The sequence below is a fragment of the Bison bison genome, unplaced genomic scaffold, assembly GCF_000754665.1.
Source record: "Bison bison bison isolate TAMUID 2011002044 unplaced genomic scaffold, Bison_UMD1.0 scf7180017864289, whole genome shotgun sequence".
NCBI lineage: Eukaryota > Metazoa > Chordata > Mammalia > Artiodactyla > Bovidae > Bison > Bison bison.
Window position 1 is genome coordinate 17,446,252 of NW_011494861.1, and position 23,114 is coordinate 17,469,365.

General features: G+C 35.4%; 1 protein-coding gene across 2 annotated transcripts in view; it reads right to left on the reverse strand.

Annotated features, from left to right (window-relative positions):
• The window catches only part of RFWD2 (ring finger and WD repeat domain 2, E3 ubiquitin protein ligase), a 196,193-nt gene that overhangs the window by 70,654 nt on the left and 102,425 nt on the right, over positions 1 to 23,114 (reverse strand). For both annotated transcript variants that reach the window (XM_010850106.1, XM_010850105.1), the window contains exons 11-14: positions 12,130 to 12,273; positions 9,731 to 9,839; positions 8,900 to 8,981; positions 2,906 to 3,022 (exon numbers count right to left, since the gene is read on the reverse strand). In XM_010850106.1, coding sequence (XP_010848408.1) covers positions 2,906 to 3,022; positions 8,900 to 8,981; positions 9,731 to 9,839; positions 12,130 to 12,273 — 452 coding nt within the window. The remainder of the gene's footprint in view (positions 1 to 2,905; positions 3,023 to 8,899; positions 8,982 to 9,730; positions 9,840 to 12,129; positions 12,274 to 23,114) is intronic.

Sequence of the window (23,114 nt, forward strand, 5' to 3'; positions counted from 1 at the left end):
GCTCTTAACTAAGAAACAGTTAAATAAATGATTTGAATTTAATGAATGCTATTCTTCAGGGAATTCCCTGGCAGTCCAGTGGTTAGGACTCTGCACTTCTACTGTCAAAGGCCTGGGTTCAATTCCTGTTCAGGGAAGTAAGATCCTGCAAGGCATGTAGCAAGGCCAAAAAACTTTTAAAAACCCACAAAACTATTCTTCAAAAGGGGATATCATGAACAGAAAACCACTAAAGCTGATTCAACTAAAGGAAATACATGGGAAAAGTACCTATAATTGTATCATATAACATGCCTTTTAACAAAAGAGAATGTAAAAAATCATTACAAAAGAAAAAAATACAACCATCATTTTTGGCTACTACCAAATATAAACAGATAGCCCAAAGGCTATCTGGTAATAAAAAGTTACCAGATTTAATAAGAACAATGCCTAGATATAATACAAATATTCAAATATCAACAGTTTTTTGTTTTTTACTCTCAGCAAACAGTAGTTAAAGGAATGGAAAAAAATAACAACAAAATTATAGAAACAGAAAAAAATTAACCAGAAAGACCTAAAACCTAAGCGAAAAAAACTAAAACTAAAAATCTCTTTGAAAGATAGAAAATAATCCAAACAAACAAAAAGATATCCCATGTAACTGTAATAAGATGAACTATCTTAATACCACTGGTTCCAAAATTAACTAATAAATATAGGGTAATTCAGATGAGAATACCAGAAGAATTTTTCTAGAACTGGAAAAATATAAATCTTAAAGCTTACATGGAAACGTAAAAATTAACTAAGAAACCCATGATAATTTAACACAGTGAGGACAAAACTGCCTGCCAGACAGTTGAGGCATTTTTAAAGTAGATCCTTTCCAGGAAGGAGAAATTTTAAAGATGTTCATGTCTGGCATTTGTACATATTTTATATTGATTATAAATATGATCATCATTTTTCTATTAAAAATGATGACTAATAGTGTGTTTATAACATTAAAAAACTCAAAAAACTACTTTATCTAAATGACTGATAAGTATTAATTAATGAAAATACCTTAGCAATTATTGAGCATCATATTCTAAGAGCTTTACAAATAGCATCTTCCTTTCATAATCCTCATAAGAGTCCCAAAAGATGTATCTCTATTTTAAGGATAAGGAACTTGGGGAGAGAATTTAATCAACTTGCCCAAAGTAACATTTCTAGTCAGTGAAAAAGAAGGATTTAAATAGAGAATACTAGTTCCCAATGGAAAAGAGCAGCATACTGGGGGGAAAAGGTATCTGCTAATGAAAAGGAATTCTACCCACATATACATGTTCTCCTGGAATTTAACTATGAAAGTATGTTAGTATCCAAGTGAAATACACAGTAAGTTGGAATAAGGAAAAGATGTAATGACAAATTAAGATTTAAATTTACCTTTTAAAAAAGTAATTACTGTGTTCATGATATTGTGCTGCTGCTAAGTTGCTTCAGTCGTGTCCGACTCTGTGTGACCCCACAGACGGCAGCCCACCAGGCTTCCCCGTCCTTGGGATTCTCCAGGCAAGAACACTGGAGTGGGTTTCCATTACCTTCTCCGATGCATGAAAGTGAAAAGTGAAAGTAAAATCTCTCAGTCGTGTCCGACTGTAGCGACTCCATGGACTGTAGCCTACCAGGCTCCTCCGTCCATGGGATTTTCCAGGCAAGAGTACTGGAGTGGGGTGCCATTGCCTTCTCCGTGATATTGTGCTAGATTATGTTTATTTTTTTAACCGAGATTATCAATAAAAAAAAAAATGAATCAAGAATCAAGGAGATTTAGCAAAGCAAAAGTTAAAATACAAGTGTTCACAGAATCTCACCAATTCCTCAATAGTATTGATAAATTGGAGTTTATCAATTTATCACAAAATGCTAACATGATTTATTAATAGAGCTGCCAAACAAAACTACAAGATGCCTAGTTAAATTTGAATTTCACATAAATAGTAACATTTTTAGATCAGCATGTTCCAATATTGCATGGGATATAGTTTTACTAAAAAGTATTTGCTGTTTAATCTGAAATTAAACTTAACTGGATGTTTCTGTATTCTTATTTGTTCAATCTTAGCACCCTATTATCTAAGAAAATACACAGATTTTCCAAATTAAAAAAAAAAAACAAATACAAGTGTTCACTGTTTCAGTAAACACTCAAGGTAGGAAATCAGATAAGAAGACAAAGGAATTAAGAGTAGAGTGATCACATAATTAACCATTCAACCCAGAACAGTTTTGAGAATGAAAGAAGGGCCTAACAGTTATTATAATGGTAAGACAAATATAAACTAGGACTTCCCCAGGCAAACGCAGACATTCGGTCATCCTAGTTAAGAAAAATACTTTTAACAAAAAATTCTTTGGTATGACTTTTTTTTAGTACTTACTATGTTAGCATGTACTCCACAATATAAGATTTAATCTATCTTATTCACTGTCCCTAGATGGGTGCTTTGTACACAGTAGGCACTCAATAACTGTTCAAGGTTTTATAGTAGGTTTCCTTTCATTTAAAAACAAAAGGTTTCCTGTGTCTATACAATATTTTAAGCATCATTATGACCTAAATTTGTAAACAAGCATAAATCCAGGTATGCAAAGACTTAGAGGAACAAAAATAATCAACAAACACATCTTTATGTATTAAACATGGGAGATGCAATGCTAAAATTAAAGCACAGCAATTAATGAGTAAAAATGGTATACTACATACTTCTAATTTAGAGTGCAATAATGAAAACAAAGTTTAAACCTACAAAGAAAGGCAAAACTAATACAATATTGTAAAGTTTAAAAATAAAATCAAATTAAAAAAATAAATAAATAAAGTTAGTCATGAAAACTGACACCAAAAGAAGACAAATCTTTCATTTCTTACCTGCACAGCCGAAAGCCAAATGGTATCTAGAAGAAGGACTGAATTTAACACAGCACACATTAGCCTTCGCCTCAATGCTTGCCACTGAGTTATCCAGGTTGGTAGACCATAGCTTCACTAAGAATAAGTAACAATAAAAACGAAAATAAACAATACATTAGCCAATACTTCTACAAACTTCCTGCTACAGCTGTCTTTTCATGGTAATCTAAGTATTTTGATTTAGTAGGATCAAAAATATTCAAACTAAATGAATAATGTTCAATAAAACAGTATATTTAAGCCAACAGAGCTTAGTTTCAAAGTCAGAAAACCACATAGATAATATATAATGCGAGAAAATATGATCTATTAACTAAAGCATACAAGACAGGTTAAAAAAAAAAAGTAGTCTGGAAACACGTGTATATTTGTTTTAGCATTCTTTAAGTTGTGTACATGTATGAGCAGGGAAACTAGATGGCTTATCTTCCAACCTATCAAACTTTTGAGAACTTCACAAACACACTCATTTTCACATGTATGATATATATATATATACGTGTGTGTGTGTGCATATATATATATATCACATTGTATATATGATATATACACAAATGTCACTTAAAGTACCTAGAAGCAGTTCTTATTTTATCTTTCACTTAAGAATTCCATGATTTTAAAATTTTATGTGGGAAACAGAAAGAGACTCACAGACTTAGAGAATGAACTTATGGTTGCTGGGAGGAAGGGAAACAGGGAGTTTGGGATGGACATGTACATACTGCTATATTTGAAATGGATAACCAATAAGGGCCTACAGTATAGCATATGGAACTCTGCTCAATGTTATGTGACCGCCTGAATGGAGAGGAGTTTGGGGAAGAATGGATACATGTATATGTATGACTGAGTCCCTTTGCTGTACACCTGAAACTATCACAACATTGTTAATTGGTTATGTGTGTGTGCTCAGTTGCTCAGGCATGTCCGACTCTTTACAATCTCATGGACTGCAGCCTGTCAGTCTCCTCTGTCCATGGGATTTTCCAGGCAAGAATACTGGAGTGGGTTGCCATTTCCTCTTCCAGGGAATCTTCCTGATCCAGGGATTGAACCTGTGTCTCCTGCATTGTCTGGTGGATTCTTTACCACTGAGCCATCTGAGAAGCTTTTAAAGTCAGTACTATCTCAATCAATATCCCAGCAGAATTTTCTATAGATACTAGTAACTTGATCCTAAAATGTTTGTGGAAAAACAGAAACTGAAGAGTTAAAATAATTTTCAAGAATAAAGATGAAGGGCTCACACTAAATGATTCCAAGACTTAAGCTACAAAGCAAGACAATGCAGTACAGTAAAGAAGAAATACAAAGATCAATGTAGAATCAAAAAAGTGTCACACTCCTGTATCAGAAATGGACAGATCCAGGAAGCAGAAAATCATAAGAATGTAGTTGAACTCAATAATAAATCAAACTGGATATAACTGATATCTACATATTACTTTAACAACAGTAGGATACACATTCTTCCCAAACTCACATGGATAATTCATTAAGACAGATCACACTCTGGGCCATAAAACATCTTCACACATACACACACACACACACAAAAGAAACCATGTATTGCTCAGACTACAACGGATTATATTTGGAGATCAAACAACATACTTCTAAGTAATACATAAGTCAAATAAGAAACCTAAAGCAAAAATTAAGAATATTTTGAACTAAATGAGAATGAAAATATAATTTAAAAAAGAAATCTGTGGGATGCATCACTCAGAGGAAAATCTATAGCACTGAATGCATATATTAGCAAGAAAAATGATCTAAAATCAATAATCTTCCAATTAAGGGAACTAGAAAAAGAAGAGCAAATTAAATCCAAAGTAAGCAGAAGAGAAGTAATACAAATCTGAAGAAAAATCAGTAGTTAAATCAGAAAGTCAATAGAGAAAATCAATGAAACCAAAAGCTCATTTAAAAAGACTAAACTGACAAGCCTCAAGGTAATCCTTAACAAAATCTCAATGAAGTTTTTTGCAGAAATAGAATAAAACACATTCTAAAATTCATATGGAATCTCAGTAGGCCTAAAATAGCCAAAACAATCTTGAAAAAGAAGAAAAAATAATGGAAGACTCACTTCCCAACTTCAACACAAAGCTACAGTAATCAAAACAGTGTGGCAGTGGCAGAAAGACAAACAATGGAAGAGAAGAAAGTTCAAAAATAAACCCTCACAGATATGATCAAATGATTTTTAACAAAGGTGCTAAGATCTTTCAATGGGGAAAGGATAATCTTTTCAACAAGTGGTGTTGGGAAGACTGGATATTAGCACGTAAAAAATGAAGTCAGACCATTACTTTATACCTTATACAAAAGTTAACCCCAAATGGATCAAGGCCGCAAATGTCAGAGCTAAAACTATAAAACCATTAAAGAAAAAGCTTTATTGCATTGGATTCAGCAGTGCCTTTTGAACATGATGCGAAAAGCATAGGCAATAAAAGAAAAAATAGGCAATCTGCATTTCATCAATATGAAAAAGCTGTGTGGATCAGAGCACACTATCAACAAATAATATATCTGATAAGGAATTAATATCTAAGATACTGAGAGTATGCTTGAAATTCAATAGCAGTGAGAAAAAAATACAATCAAAATGGGCACAGGGCTTCAATAAACTTTTCTTCCCTGGTGGCTCAGATGGTAAAAGCACCTGCCTACAATGTGGGAGACCCAGGTTCGATCCCTGGGTTGGGAAGATCCCCTGGAGAAGGAAATGGCAGCCCACTCCAGTATTGTTGCCTGGAAAATCCCATGGACAGAGGAGCCTGGCAGGCTGCAGTCCATGGGGTCGCAAAGAGTCGGACACGACTTCACTTTCACTTTCTCAGAAGACATACAAATAGCCAATAAGCACATGAAAAAATGCTTGACATCACTATCATTGAAGAAATGAAAGCGAAACAAAACCACAATAAAGTACCACTTCACATCCATTAAAATCATTTTTAAAAAAGAGGGGAAAGAACAGGTATTGGCAAGGAAGTGGAGAAACAGAAATAGTTGGGTGCTGTTGGTGGGGATATAAAATGGTGCAGCCATTTTGGGAAACAGAATGGCAGTTTCTAAAAAATTAAGTATATATATCATATGACCCAGTAATTTCATTTCTGAGAATATGCCCAGAAGAACTTAATACAGGGATATGAAGAGATATTTTGCCATTCATATTCATAGCAACGTTATTTATAATACCCCAAAAGTGGAAGCAACCCAAGATCCATCCACCAATCAACAAATGAAACAAAATGTGATATATCTATACAATAGATTATTTTTCAGTCTTATTAAAGATGGAAATTCTAACATAAGCTACAACATGGAAAATTCTAGAAGACATTATGCTGAGTAAAATACAACAGTCACAAAGGACAAATGCTCACATACGACACTGAAGAGTGCTAGTAAATTTCACAGAGAGGGAAAGGAGAAGGGAGACTGCCAGGAGCTGGTGAAGGGGGAAGGAGGAGTTACTGCTTCAGTAAAACAGAAACAGTTTCTGAAACAGAGTTTCAGGTTTGCAACATGAAAAAAGTTCTACAGATTGACAATGATGAAGACAAATTGAAGATAATTAATGCCACTGAATAGTATACTTAAAATGGTTAATTATATGTGTATTTTAAAACAATTTAAAATCAATAAGTAATTAAAAAAAATCTCTTCCTAATTAAAATTGTTCTGCTAAAATTACTTATATTTTCCTGAGGAAACTAGCCAGTCACCACCTTTGAACAAATATTAATCTTCAGTACAAAAACACAGTACTCTCAATAAAGGCTACCCCATTACATTATTTTTAAAAAGTATTTAACATTGATTAGTGAAGCTCTGTATTACAACATTAAAAAAAAATCAATTATAACACAATACTCTATTTTAGAAATTCAAAGATAATTTCTTACAGCAATCATGAAGGAAAATGTTACAATCCATATATACTGTGGATAAACAACTTGTTACCTCTCTTTGATCCAAAACTTTCTGGAGGGCAGTCCAGTCACGTCATTTCTCTTTTACAGAATAGGACAGCTCTATCATTCAAACTACTGCACAATTGCACTCATTTCACATGCTAGCAAAAGTAATGCTCAAAATTTTCCATGCTAGGCTTCAATAGTACCTGAACTGAGAATTCTGAAATGTTCAAGCTGGATTTAGAAAGGGCAGAGGAACCAGAGATCAAATTGCCAACACTGCTGGATCATAGAAAAAGCAAGAGAATTGCAGAAAAACATCTACTTCTGCTTCACTGACTATGCTAAAGCCTTTGACTGTGTAGATCAGAGCAAACCATGGAAAATTCTTAAACAGATGGGAATACCAGACCATCTCATCTGCCTTCTGAGAAACCTGTATGCAGGTCAAGAAGCAACAGTTAAAACCGGACATAGAACAAAGGATTGGTTCCAAACTGGGAAAGGAGTACGTCAAGGCTGTAGACTGTCACCCTGCTTATTTAACTTACATGCAGAGTACATCATGTGAAATGCTGGGTTTGATGAAGCACAAGCTGGAATCAAGATTGCGGGGAGAAATACCAATAACCTCAGATATGCAGGTGACACCATCCTTATGGCAGAAAGTGAAGAGGAACTAAAGAGTCTCTTAATGAAGGTGAAACAAGAGAGTGAAAAAGCTGACTTAAAACTCAACACTCCTAAAACAAAGATCATGGCATCCAGTCATAGATGGGTAAACAATGCAAACAGTGACAGATTTTTATTTTCTTGGACCCCAAAATCACTGCAGATGGTGACTTCAGCCATGAAATTAAAAGACCCTTGCTCCCTAGAAGAAAAGCTATGACAAACTTAGACAGCATATTAAAAAGCAGAGGTATTACTTTGCCAACAAAGGTCTGTCTAGTAAAAGCTATGGTTTTTCCAGTAGTAGTTTATGGATGTGAGAGTTGGACCATAAAGAAAGCAGAGCTGAAGAATTGATGCTTTTGAAATGTGGTGTTGAAAAAGACTCCTGAGAGTCTCTTGGGCTGCAAGATCAAACCAGTCAATCCTAAAGGCAATGAGTCCTGAATGTTCAATGGAAGGACTCATGCTGAAGCTGAAGCTCCAATACTTGGGCCACATGATGTGAAGAGCAGACTCATTAGAAAAGACCCTGATACTGGGAAAGATTGAAGGCAGGAGGAGAAGGGGACAACTGTGAATGAGATGGTTGGATGGCATCACCAACCCAATGGACATGAGTTTGGGCAAACTCCAGGAGATGATGAAGCACAGGGAAGCCTGGTGTGCCGCAGTCCAAGGGGTCACAAAGAGTCGGACACAACTGAGAGACTGAACAACAAAAACAACAATCATTGTGAAATAAAGTTTTCAATGCCAGAACTACCCCTGCCTATGTATTCACTAGTCTGCAAGTTACATATTGAAAAGAAGGAAAGGGCCAAGATAAAAGAAATCTGTTAACAGGGCTTTATAAATCTAATCTTGAGAAGAAACAGGCCAAAACAAGACAATAACAGAAAAGAATGAACAGTAAAGACAGATATATACACACATACATACACAAAAATAGAAAGATCAATTACATGGGCAGAAAGAAATATAGAATTTCTGCCTTGAAACATGATGAACTTCATTAAAAGATTTTGGTATACACTCAGAATTTAATACAATTCAGAATGCAGTGATGTCTAAATATTTCAACGAAAAAGTTCACTTCACAGTATATATAAAGGAACTGGTTATAAATACATCACAGTGTGGCATGAATTCAGAAAAAATTATTATAATGAAGATGCAAAATATTCATTTTTCTTTCACTCCAAGAAACATAGGTTTTTGTGCTTATTAGACTATTTTTAGAATAATCAGTAATTGCAAAGGATCACTATGGGTTTCAATAAATATCTGTATTTCTGTTAGGTTTTAAAAGGAATTAAGTCAGGGGAGGAGACCCAAATAGTACCTTTTGCATCATCAGAACCTGAAGCCAAGAGTTTAGGATCCATCAAATTAAAGTCAACACTCCAACATCTCTTCTCATGCTCCTAGATGTAGAAGGAAGACAAAGTAGTCTCAGAATATAGATCTTAAATAAAGCAAAATAAATAAACATAGTTGATACCAATTTATCACTATGGTGGGAGGGAAAAAGAACTGGCTATGAAAATAAAGGAGATGCAAAGTAGCTCATAAACTTTTTAAATATACATTTATATAATTACCACTTTTGGAAATTTATTTGATATATCCTACTGCAAAGAGTCTGAAGAGATGCATCAGAAAAGCATTACTGGAATTACATAGGTAGATGTTGGATAGCATTCCTGACTAGATGGACATGAGTTTGAGCAAGCTCTGGGAGTTGGTGATAGACAGGGAAGCCTGGCGTGCTGCAGTCCATGGGGTCGCAAAGAGCAGCTGAACTGAGGAACTGAGGAAATGCTAAATAATGATTTTAAATTTGTAATTATAAAATGCATGAAGCTCTATAATTATTAAAAAGTACAAATGTGATTCTTGCAACAAGCTCCAATATTTTGGCCACCTGATGCAAAGAGTCACTGGAAAAGACCCTGATGCTGGGAAAGATTGGGGGCAAAAGGAAAACAGGATGACAGAGGATAAGATTGTTGGATGTCATCATCGACTCAATGGACATGACTTTGAACAAACTCTGGAGATAGTGATGGACAGGGAATCTGGTGTGCTGCAGTCCATGGGATTGCAAAGAGTTGGATACAACTGAGCGACTGAACAGTAACAACAACAACAGGTAAGTAGTATTCTTATTTACCTGATAGACCTTTGACCTCTGTCCTGTGAATCCATCCCATAGGATGACGGTGCCTTCATAATCACTGCTGGCTAATAGATTCTTATGATAACTACTCCAACTGATACAGCTGAAAGAAAGGGATATTAAGTTAAGCCTTATTTTACATACAAATAAACAGCAATGGATACAAAGAATTTGGATGTGGTCAGAAAGATTAGAACCCTTTCAAAATGGTCTACATGAGTTCACAATAATTATTCTGCCCACAATCCATCAAGGAAGAAGGCATCAAATAATTCCCAGATTTTTCAATTGAAACTACCCAGTTACAAACCATAACCACTCTTCACTCTCATCACCAGTTAGAAGACAGATATGGTGTGCCTAAAGTTGCTACTGGCCATCCTTGACACATGAAGAATACATGTGTCGATACGGTAGGTGGAGATAACAGAGGCCAGGGGGGCACACATGTCACGGCAGAGACCAAATCAGACCCTTCAGGCCCCTACATCCAGTTGTGTCAGATCATATAAGCCAGTAAACTAGTCTGAATTGAGTCTCTGTGTTTACAGACAAATGTTGACTAATGTAAGTGTATGACTCAAATTTCAATAAAATGCATTTAACAGAATTAAACTTCTAACACTTATGGTTTCGGCTGTTCTCAAATGTTCCAACATTGAGAATGCAACATCTAAAAATATATGCTTTTGGTTAGATATATATGTGCATACAGTAAAGCTAATGTATATTAAAGGAAAAAGTCACTTAGAAAGCAAAGCAGCTGGCCTAGGTGATTTCCAAGCACATGAACACAAAGCCTTTTTGCTGTCTTCTAGCTGTACTCGTGCTACATTTTAGGCTTTGAAGAGTTTATTTGCAACTTTAGATGTACTTATTAGAATTTCTGGGAGAAATTACATGGAACAGTCAAGAGCCTTGGATTTAGTCAGACCTGAGCTTAAATTCCAGATCTGCAACTTACTAGTTGTGGCTTTGGGTAATTCAGTTCACTTTCACAACTGGTGTGCTCCAAATGGGTTTCAGGGAAGCTTACATATTGACCCTTTCAGCCCCAAGTCCATTGTTTCCAGATTTGAACAGTTTCCTTCTCTTTATTCCAAGGTGCATAAAATACTACCACATTGCTTTATATCTGTCAAGACAGACAAGGTAAACCCTCTAATCCATATTTTCATTATGGTAACATTTATTATGAATTCTTGATATGGGTCAAGTATTGTGCTGAGTGCATCATGTGGATTTATTTTAAGTATAATCCTATGAAATAGGTATTACTATTAGAGCCTCTATTTTACAAATTAGTAGCATGATACGGTTAAGAGCAAGATTCTGTTTGAATCTTGGCTACTCCAGAGACGAGCTGTACAACCATCAACAAGTTAATGAACCCTTTCTGTGCTTCAGCTTTCTTGTGTATAAAACAGGGTAATGATGGTCTGCATAAGACACAGAACTTATGATAATGCCTGCCACTGAAGAATTCAATAAAATTATGTCTCACTCATGCTGCATTCTTTTCACTTAGGAATAAAGTATATAAACTAAGTAGATAACCATTATACATTCTCAGTGATGAGCACCAGTTACATCAGTCTACCATTTTTATATGAATTAGGAAACAGAAAAGAAAGTTATACAAATAAAGACTACAGTACTTGCTATATTATTAACATTATTAAAGTGACCATATATATTATATGTGTCATTCATCCAAATAAAAAAGGGATAAGAATGACTAGAAAATGTTCGAAGTTTTAAACAAATTTACTATTAGTTTCTTGATGTCACTCCCTTTGAAGCCAGTGCCTATGAAAATAGCTTAGGAAGTTTGTTTTAAACATGAAGATTCTAGCATTCCTTTTAGATTTTGTGGGGGCAGATCAGAAGTTGGGTCTAGTTTCTGCAGTTTGAACAGTACTCCAGGTTTAAAAAGCACTCGTTATAAACTCTAACCCTTAATACATGAAACTTAAACATTATGCCCTCACAAAAAGACACATACCATTCTTGTGAAAAGAATTCTTAAAATTATAAACAATCATAATAGTTAGAGATATGTGCATGCTAGAGGAAAAATTCCAGACTTTGAGATACTATTCACTGGGCATATAGTAATCCATGAAACATCATCTACAGTAGAGACATTTATTTGATTGAACAAAAGAAGATTTTCATTTGGCAAATAGAAAAATAGAAAAACTACTAACCCCCACAGGGAAAAAGTGATCAATATCTATAAAAAAGATATTCTGATGTATCTTCTATATATAATTAATAATGTTTATCTCGAACAAATAAGATGTCACATGAAAAGGTAAAAATAACAAACAAACTAATCACAGATACTGCTACATACACACTACATTATGCCAAGTAAATAATGTAAATACCTGATTTTGGAATTGCAGGTCATTTCATTTTCAGGGTAATGAATATCCACCGCATCCTGAATGACTGTGCCATATTCATAGACTTTGATCTTCTTTGTAACTCCAGCAATTGCAAAGTAGTCACAATCCCGGTCAAATTCAATACTAAGGAACGAAGTACATACTTGGGTCAGTAAGACTATTTACCTATCCTTGTGATGTTACGATGACAACATTTCAAATTTGGTTTTTTCCTCCCCAATTGCTAAAGTGATTCTATCTACAATGATACTAGATCTACTTGAAATGCCTTCAAACTGTATTAGGCTTATGGAGATTAAGTCATTATCAAGACATGTAAAATTAAGAGTGGCGGAGAACTGCATAGCTATACAATTCTGAACCACAGATGGTTTTTTGGTTCGTAGAAACTTGACATGATTTTCAATTCATCTTTAGTAACCATATTACAACATACCAAACTGTCAAGGCTAACAAGCTACACTGTAAAAGTAGTGAGGGAAGAGTTAATGGTTTGGTATATTAAAAATACATCAAAAGAGAAGAGTCAATAAGCCTTTTCCTTAATTTTAGCTTTTTCTCTATCTACCATTCTGTGTAGATGACAGAATTTCACAATATTTAATGTTGTTTTAATAAATTAATGAGTACACAAGCTGAATTATGACACAACTAAGAAGGTATAACAATAAAGGATAAAATATACATATGAATGGAATCATTAAATAATCATTATGTTTCCTCCAATCATTTCTCACCTTCCAATCTCTGACTTATGAACCACAAACAAACAGAGGAAAACTTAAGTAAAAATTTTTCCTTCTTTTCAAGTTACTTAAGAGAATTCACCTCTCTTACTGACTTTTTATACAAGTTTCAAAATAAGTAACTCCAAAGCACAACACAAGGTTTTATTCATCTTTAAGGACCATAACTTGGAGTCCTAAAAAAGTTATTATATAATCGACAAGAATGTTAAGTAACCTAATGGAATTAAGAGTAAAATGAATCATCACACACATTATTTCTCAAACAGTTAAATATCCTTTCTAGAAGCTCAGTCATAAAGTTAGAGAATACATAAGAATTATTGATCTTTAACTAATTACCTAATAATACCAATAATAGATAATATTCATTGATCACTCACTCACTATAATCACTACACAAACTAACTCCTTAAATTCTCATAATAACCCTATGAAATAGGTATTAATCTATCCACATTTTATATATGAGAAAACTAAGGACTGGAGTTGAGTAACTTGCACAAAGCATCTTATAAGTTGCTAAAATGATATGGTAGTGCTCTGCATATTTTAAGCATTCACCAAGGGCATACAAATAACTACATGACATATTTTTCTTTATAGATTAACTGTGACATCTTTTTACCAAAAAGTATATGGTTAATTAATAATATAGTAAGAAGCTTTGCTAAGCTGACAATGAATAAGGAAAATAAGTACACATCAAGAATAGTTCCCATAAAAATACATGTTGAGATGCTCACTTTTCATTACAACTTTAAATCCTTGCTCAATTTTATGCAATTTTTAAAGACATTTCATGAAATGTCATTGACTATTGCGGCTCAGACGGTAAAGCGTCTGTCTACAATGCAGGAGACCTGGGTTCGATCCCTGGGTCGGGAAGATTCCCTGGAGAAGGAAATGGCAACCCACTCCAGTACTCTTGCCTGGAAAATCCCATGGACGGAGGAGCTTGGTGCAGGCTACTGTCCATGGGGTCGAAAAGGGTCGGGCACGACTGAGGGACTTCACTTTCATTGCAAAATTCAGCAAACATTCCCTTCAGTACAGTATGACTGTGTAGCAAAGCAATAAACTGACTTGCACAACCATTTCAACCTAACTGCTGTCTCAGCTAATGTTATCTGCCCTGTGGACCCTAATGCAATATAACTGTATCGATGGCCACTATTCATCTATCCCAACTCAATTTATACTCACAACCTCACACCACTGAAGAAGAAATATTACTGTGTCTGGTAAAGGACAGAGTTATTGGAACTGAAATTCTGTCCTTAACTTAGGAAATTTTGTTATGGCTGAGAAGTCAAGGGAAAACCAGTTATATTATCTCTAAATATTTTTTCTTCATCTACAAAAACACATGGCTAGTAAATCAAAAATATTCCAAAGGTTGTACTAGTAAAAGTTAACACACTACTTCCAGAACTATTTGTTTTTAATATAAAAAAGTTTAAACACTAACTTATTAAAGACACTACAGGAAGAAAACTGGCACATAAATTAAAATACTGTCAAAAGAATGGATTTGATGATATAAACAAGTAATTAAATCTATTTCCTCTGCTGCTACCCTGTTATTCGACCCAGCTCTCTTTTTTCAACAAAGGTTACTTTTTATCTATATCAGATCATTATTAACTCTTATACATTTTGTTTTGTATAAAAGTTGTTAACTTTTTGTTATTAAAAGTTTCATCTCATTATTAACTTTTTGTTTTGACTTTACTGCTATTGTTTTCTTACATTCTGGTTATGTTTTCTTCTTAATACATTAGTATAACAAGGACCTAGATAGTATCTTTATTTTAATATTCTAAGATATAGAGCCTCTAGTTTAAAAACAAGATTTTAATAGAAATACTGATCAAAAAATATAAAGAATAGCATTATTTCTGATTAAAAGGGAAAGGAAGAAAAACAGCTACCTTAAAAAAAAAAATGCAAGCACTTTCACATAATTAAGACTCAGAATTTAAGTAGTTCCAAACATGAGTCATTTGTTCCCAATTTCAAACAGATTTAATCATATCTGTTCCCAAAGACAAACAAAGTCAGACTCTAGAAACCAATCATGGAATAACTCAAAAGAATAATGTAGTTTTCAGACAGAGAGCTTTTCAGAGCTAATTCAAAATAGATGGTCTCTCATTTCACAATACAATATTTCAGCTGCCTTAATTTTTGAAATCTGATAAAACAAACAAAAGTAATAAACAATGACTAGTTAGGCTGAAATAAAAACAAAATAAAAGGTAAACAAATTAAAACACACTTGATGGTGCAATTAAATTCAAAAAAGAACTGTAAGAAGTCTTGTGATACAAAATTCATTTCTGCTATCCACTATCACCAGTAAGAAAACAAGTAGTTTATGAAAGTTAATCAGTTTCACAGAATTTTTTAAATTTAAAAAATAAACATTGAAAAATTATCTGAATGGGGACTTACATGAAAATAAACTGCATTTTTCTTTCACACTTCGAACGTTTCAACTGTTTTTAAAAGTGATTTATTTAAGCAGCTGTAAAATGAAACTCAGCTGTTTGAAACTGGCTATATTCTTTGTCAAAAGGGCCATCAGTCAAGTGATGAAGCATCAAGGCAACAGACCACACAGGACACCTGATTAATGCACACATCTAGCTCAGAGTAGCACAGAGCAACGTCAACACATCAGTATCTCAAGAAGGGAATTTTGTCAGGGTTCCCACTGTCTGTCATATTTTTTTTGTAATTATAAAATGTATTAGTGAACAAGGTGGATTAACATCCCTGAACAACAGAATCCAATTTATCAAAAGAAAATGTAAAGTAAACAAAATTGTTAAAGGTCCAATTCATTACCATGTTAGTTTGCCCCAGGAGACAGGGGCTGCTATAATTTCAAGGAAACAAAGAAAGGCTCATAAATGGCCTTTTTTTTTTAAATGAAAACAGAAGAGTAGAGCTTTACATAATACAAAAAGGATAAGTAAATGATAACTGAAGATATTCAACTGTGACTTATTTTCAACTCGATCAACAGTATTGGCAAAAACTTCCATAACATACTAAACACTCACTATGTGTCAAGCATTGTTTTAAGCACTTTACATTAAATATATTTAATCTTCAAATCTCCACTGCATAGATAAAGAAACCGAGGTATACTAATGTTAAGTAATTTGCTCTAGGTTTACTGGAAAATTCCAAGTCATCAAGTTTCAGAGTCTGTGCTCTCAATCACTATGCAGAAGTCTTATTTTAATGAGAACAGAAGGGTTAGTCTATAAGAAACACATACAAAGGCAAAATAAACAATAATCATAACATAAAAATGGTATCTCATGGCATACATATGACAGTAGTAGTAATAACATCATAATTCATCCTGTACAACAATTCAAACAGAGAGAGAAAAAAGTAGCCTGGCAGGGTTTATAATTAGTGGGCAAGGTCATTTATTACTAAAATAAGCAAATGCCAAACAATAGAAACAAAACACAACACAGGAATTCAAGAGTCAATGATTACTAAGACTCACTGGGAGAAAATGTACGATGCTTGGATATTCTCATCCATATGAGAATATTCGTATGGGTGTGCCTGCTATCTGCTGAACATTGACCAAGCTGATGGAAAACCAGGATGTTGAACCAAAACACATTTGAGAAATGTGCATTAATACAAACCTGGGCTACTGCAACAGCCTCCTTACAAGTCCGCCAGTCCTGACTTTTATCTTTTCTAATCCATTTGAAGGATGGCTATTAGGGAAAATTTCCAAAAACACAGCTCTGTTCACATAATTATCATCACTTTGTTGTTGATGTTGTTGTTCAGTGGGTAAGTCATTTCTGACTCTTTGTGCTGCCATGAACTGTAGCACGCCAACACTTACTACCATATAAAATTCAAACTTCAACCATTAAGAAAGGTTTGTCACAATCTGGCTTGAAGCTTTTCTTAAAACTTATTTTACTTTTTAAAACTACGTATATAGGCAGTGGTTCAAAAAGTGTACAGACAAAAGCAAGTCTCCCTCCCAATTTTACCAAATAAGCACCTGACTGGCCTCCCTAGAGACAATCAATAGTTACAGGTCGTGCATCCTACTAGACGTGAACAAACATATGGGTATTCACAGTCTTTTTTTTTTTTTAAAACACATGGGATGATATAATAGTATCTTGTTAATCATGCTATATCAGTACATATTAGGGATACCTCATTTTTTTCTCAGTGGTTGTACAGAATTCCAACATATGGGTATATCATAAATTATTTAATAAGTCTAATGAGGAACACTTACTTTCTAGTTTTTTTTTTTTCTACTGTTAACAACAATACTACAATGAAATAAATACCTTTCTATGCATGTCATTTTTCACATATGCCAGAATATCCCTAAATATACCTGGATTATGAAGGGCTATGTCAAAAATCATACCTTGTTAATATAGTTAAATAAAGCTAAACCTCTCTCCATCCAGATCAACACCACTAATAATTTTGTCTCCAAATGTTTCATTATCTTCTAAATCTAACTAAAACCCAGCTCTTCCCTGAAAATGCTGATTCCTCTGAGGTCCTCTCACGTTCCACATTAAAACACACTTAGATAGAAAGTCAGAGTCCTCCTTGCTATGCACAACTTCCCCAGGTATTCTTCCTCCTCCCTAAAGCCTCCCAGGTCAAAACATCCTGTTAACTTTTATCACATAATACTGCTCCTTATTACTCCTTCTACCAGTCCATGAGTTCTTGGAAATTTTAACTTTTAGCTCAATATCACTCTCTCCAAATCTACCCTTGTCATAATTCTTAATAATTTCAACAATCCCACAGATTCTAATATCCTGGTCTATCAGTTGGACTTTCCTTTCTCCAAAGATCTTTTATTGTGCTCACCTCCACCTCACACAACCATGATTATGCTTTTTCATTACCAATAATGTCATTTCTCCATAATTGCATTTTCACTTTCTGACATATTGCTTTCTGACAACCACTTCCATTCGCTCCAGCTAACTCACTGTTAGCAACAATCCTTCAGGCCTTCAGGCCCATGAGGAATCTAAAAATTCACTACTGTCCCTCCCCTGCCTTGTATATTCCCTTTTCCTTTACCCACCATAGGTTACACAGTGAATAATTAAGATGCCCTCACATATAACTCTACTCCTTTAACATTTTTACATCTCTTTTTCCTTATACCTAACTTCCTTGGTAAAACTCTAGTTAATCTAACTCTCTACTCACTCTACACTTGAAATGGCATGGCTGAACATGGCTAGAGAAAAAAAAATGTTCTGATTATGACCACTATCCTCAAGTGGAGCTCTCACACTGCTCAAGTTTATGATAAATATTCCCAGTCCCGTAAAATTTGCTAAAAATTTGTCCCACACTATTTGCTTTAAAAAAAAGGTACATAATTTCTCTATTCTTCTCAAACTTCCCATATCTCTTTCCTCTTAATAACTCTCAGCAGATTATTTTGCTCTCTACAGTTTATCATACACACACACACACACACACACACACACACAAAGAAGAAGCAGGTAACTTACAATGGCTACCACCATCACATCCTCCACTTACCAGCATATACCCACATACTTTGATATACTGTGCCACCTCTCTGGTCACTGAGTGAAGGATCCACACCCCTAGATGGATCCAACAGGTCTACTTGTACACTGGATCCCAGCTTTGCTTGCCTACTCTAGGACTGCTTCCTAGATTGACCTCCACTGCTCTCCTATATCATTCATTTCTTCCATTCTCCTGGATCTTTTCCATGAGCCTTTCAATTTCAACGTTTTCTTCCTTTAAGTGAAACACAAACAAAACAAAACACCTCTTAGAACCCTAATTCTGTTTTAGCTATCATGCTATTCCTTTCCATTCTGATCACAGAACTTCACCAAAAAAGTGGTTCAAACACATCAATTTCTAATTCCTCTCCTCCCTTTCTCTTTAACCCAATGGAATCAAGCTTTCACCTTCACCACTGAAAATGCTGTACTAAGGTCAACAATGACCTGCTGTCCGCTAAATCTAAGAGTCAAATCTGAATTTTTATCTTACCCAAATATCAACAAGAGCTGGTTTAAGCTCATATAGCTCAATATCAGCAAAACAAACAACCCAATCAAAAAATGGGTGGAAGACCTAAACAAACATTTTTTTCCAAAGAAGACATACAGATGGCCAACACACACATGAAAAGATGCTCAACATTGCTTATTATTAGAGAAATGCAAATCGAAACTACAATGAGGTATCACCTTACACCAGTCAGAATGGACATCATGAAAAAATCTATACAATAAATGCTGGAGGGGATGTGGAGAAAAGGGAACTCTCTTGCACTGTTGGTGGGACTGTAAACTGATACAGCCTCTATGGAGAACAGTACGGAGATTCCTTAAAAAACTAGGAATAAAACTACCATATCATGCAGCAATCCCACTACTGAGCATACACCCTAAGAGAACCATAATGCAAAAAGACAGATGTACACCAATGTTCACTGCAGCACCATTTACAAGACATGGAAGTAATCTGGATGTCTATTAATAGATGAATGGATAAAGAAGTTGTGGTACATATATACAATGGAATATTACTCAGCCATTAAAAGGAACAAATTTGAGTTAGTTGAACAGAGATAGCTAAACCTAGAGCCTGATATACACAGTGAACTAAGTCAGAAAGAGAAAAACAGATATTATATATTAACAAGCACATATGGAATCTGGGTTTCCCAGGTGCACTATGCAGCTCACCCAAGAGACTTGGGTTTGATCCCTGGGTTGGCAAGATCCCCTGGAGAAGAGAATTGCAACCCAATCCAGTATTCTTGCCTGGAAAACCCCATGGACAGAGGAGCATGGTGGGCTACAGTCCATGGGGGTTGAAAAGAATGGGACACAACTGAGTACTTACGTGCTTGTGCATGTGTACACACACACACACACACACACACACACACACACACACACACAGAATCTAGAAAAATGGTACTGATGAACCTATTTCCAGGGCAGGAATACAGATGCAGACACAGAGAACGGACTTACGGACACAGTGAGGCAAGGGGGAGGGTACAAATTGGCAGAACAGCATTGACATACATATACACAGCTGCTGCTGCTGCTGCTGCTAAGTCCCTTCAGTCGTGTCCGACTCTGTGCAACCCCATAGACGGCAGCCCACCAGGCTCCGCCATCCCTGGGATTCTCCAGGCAAGAACACTGGAGTGGGTTGCCATTTCCTTCTCCAATGCATGAAAGTGAAAAGTGAGTGTGAAGTCGCTCAGTCGTGTCCGACTCTTTGTGACTGCATGGACTGCAGCCTAACAGGCTCCTCTGTCCATGGCATTTTCCAGGCGAGAGTACTGGAGTGGGGTGCCACTGCCTTCTCCCATGTATACACTACTATGTGTAAAACAGATAGCTAGCAGGAAGCAGTTGTATAGCACAGGGAACACAGCTCAGTGCTCTGTGATAACCTACAGATGTGGGATGGCGGGGTGGGAGGAAGGCTCATGAGGGAGGCTCACAGGGAAGAGGACATACGTATACTTAGAGCTGATCCATGCTGGTGTACAGCAGAAACCAACACAGCATTGTAAAGCAATTATCTTCTGATTAAAAATAAATTAAAAAAAAAAAAACAAACCCACCAAGAGCTGACTTAAATGATCACTCCCTCCTCCTCAACACTTTATTTTTCTCCGACCTCACTAGCAGCTCCATCTTAGCATACACTGTTCATCCCTCCTCCTGTGTCCACTTTCATACTCGTATCCCCTAGTTCAGTTCTGGCCCCTCATCTCCTTTGAATCTCCATGGACTTCTTTGGGAATCTCATCTAATCTTTAGGTTTTAATCTATACACTAATGATTACCAAATGTTATCTCACGTATCAGATCCCTCTGTACTACTGGCTCATGCCTATTTGACAGCTCAATTTTAATCTAACAGGCATCTTAATTCATACTAAACTGAGTTTCTGAATCCCCTATCAAGCACTTCCCTCATCTTATTTACTAACCTCATTTCTCTTTTAATTAACTTTAACGTCAACTCTTTCAGCTCAACCTTCAAAATACATATAGACTGTAACCACTTTTCACTAGCTCACTGCCACCACTCTCATCCAAGCTACCATTATCCCATGTCTATATTATCAAACAGGCTCCTTACTGGCTCCCCTGCTTCCATATTGGACCCTTACAGTCTGTTTGCAAACAGGTCAAATCACCATTCCTTTGGATCAAAATTCTTTAATGGCTTCTGATTTGGTCTCATGAAAAAGGCAAAGTGAATATAAAACAGTGTAAGTGATTTCCTCTCCTTCTCCCTTGTTTTGGTTACACTGGCCTCAGGTAAAACTAGGAAATTCCAAACCTAATCCCATGTCAGAGGCAGTGCACCTGACAAGCCTCTGATCCTGAAGTGGCCGAATATTTTCCAAATGGAAGCTTTCTACTCTCTATCCCTTACTTCCCTGAATTATCTCCCTCTCTATTTTGCTTTCATAGGATTTACAGAACTTATATCCTATACTTTCTTCTAATATGTTATCAGTTTCTTTTCTTTTTATTTAAATATTCATCCCACCTGGAATTTATTTAAAACCATGAGAAGAAATGTAAATTTGTATTTTTCTACATCATTACTGAGGAAACCCATTTATTTAATAATCTCTTTCCCACATTTATTAGAAGTGCAGAAAATGAAGAGGAACTAAAGAGCCTCTTGATGAAGTCTGTCATGAACTGAGATCTGATCTAATTTAAAGTCTCATACAACTTGTGTTTTTATTTTGTCTTACAGCTAACTAAGGAATTTTCCAATGTATAATGATACTGATAACTACTTAAACTTCATCATGGACTGAACCCTCATCATTATGAAGTGCCAGGGCAGGAGGAAATATGAAGAGAAAATGAAATTTAATGCATCTAGCCTGAATTAAACCTTATTTTCAACATTCACAGCTCCAAGTTTTTAGAACTCTTATATACAGAACAAATTTATGCTTCATACTGTGATCTAATGTGAAAATATCTCCCTTTTGATGGGAGGTTTAGCCTATTTACAGTTATTTATCAAGGACACATTTGCTTTCAATTCTCTTTTATGTTGTGGTATGTATTTTTAACTGCATTTTTAATTAAAAATATTTTTCACTATTTGATTTCTTTCTGCTTTCTATGTGCTAGTTTCATAAATGAGAACTGTAGTATTTCTGTCTAGTGTCTATTTTTATGATTTTAAGAGTTACCATAGAAAGAAAGAAAGGATTGAATGCATCTATTAAGTCTCTAGAGGAAAACAACAGAATGGGAAAGACTAGAGATCTCTTCAAGAGAATTAGAGATACCAAGGGAACATTTCATGCAAAGATGGGCTCGATAAAGGACAGAAATGGTATGGACCTAACAGAAGCAGAAGATATTAAGAAGAGGTGACAAGAATACACAGAACAACTGTACAAAAAAGATCTTCATGACCCAGATAATCATGATGGTGTGATCACTCACCTAGAGCCAGACATCCTGGAATGTGAAGTCAAGTGGGCCTTGGAAAGCATCACTACAAACAAAGCTAGTGAAGGTGATGGAATTCCAGTTGAGCTATTCCAAATCCTGAAAGATGATGCTGTGAAAGTGCTGCACCCAATATGGCAGCACATTTGGAAAACTCAGCAGTGGCCACAGGACTGCAAAAGGTCAGTTTTCATTCCAACTCCAAAGAAGGCAATTCCAAAGAATGTTCAAACTACCACACAATTGCACTCATCTCACATGCTAGTAAAGTAATGCTCAAAATTCTCCAAGCCAGGCTTCAGCAATACGTGAACTGTGAACTTTCAGATATTCAAGCTGGTTTTAGAAAAGGCAGAGGAACCAGAGATCAAATTGCCAACATCCACTGGATCATGGGAAAGGAAGAGAGTTCCAGAAAAACATCTATTTCTGCTTTATTGACTATGCCAAAGCCTCTGACTGTGTGGATCACAATAAACTGCGGAAAATTCTGAAAGAGATGGGAATACCAGACCACCTGACCTGCCTCTTGAGAAACCTATATGCAGGTCATGTAGCAACAGTTAGAACTGGACATGGAACAACAGACTGGTTCCAAACTGGGAAAGGAGTACATCAAGGCTGTATATTGTCACCCTGCTTATTCAACTTATATGTAGAGTAC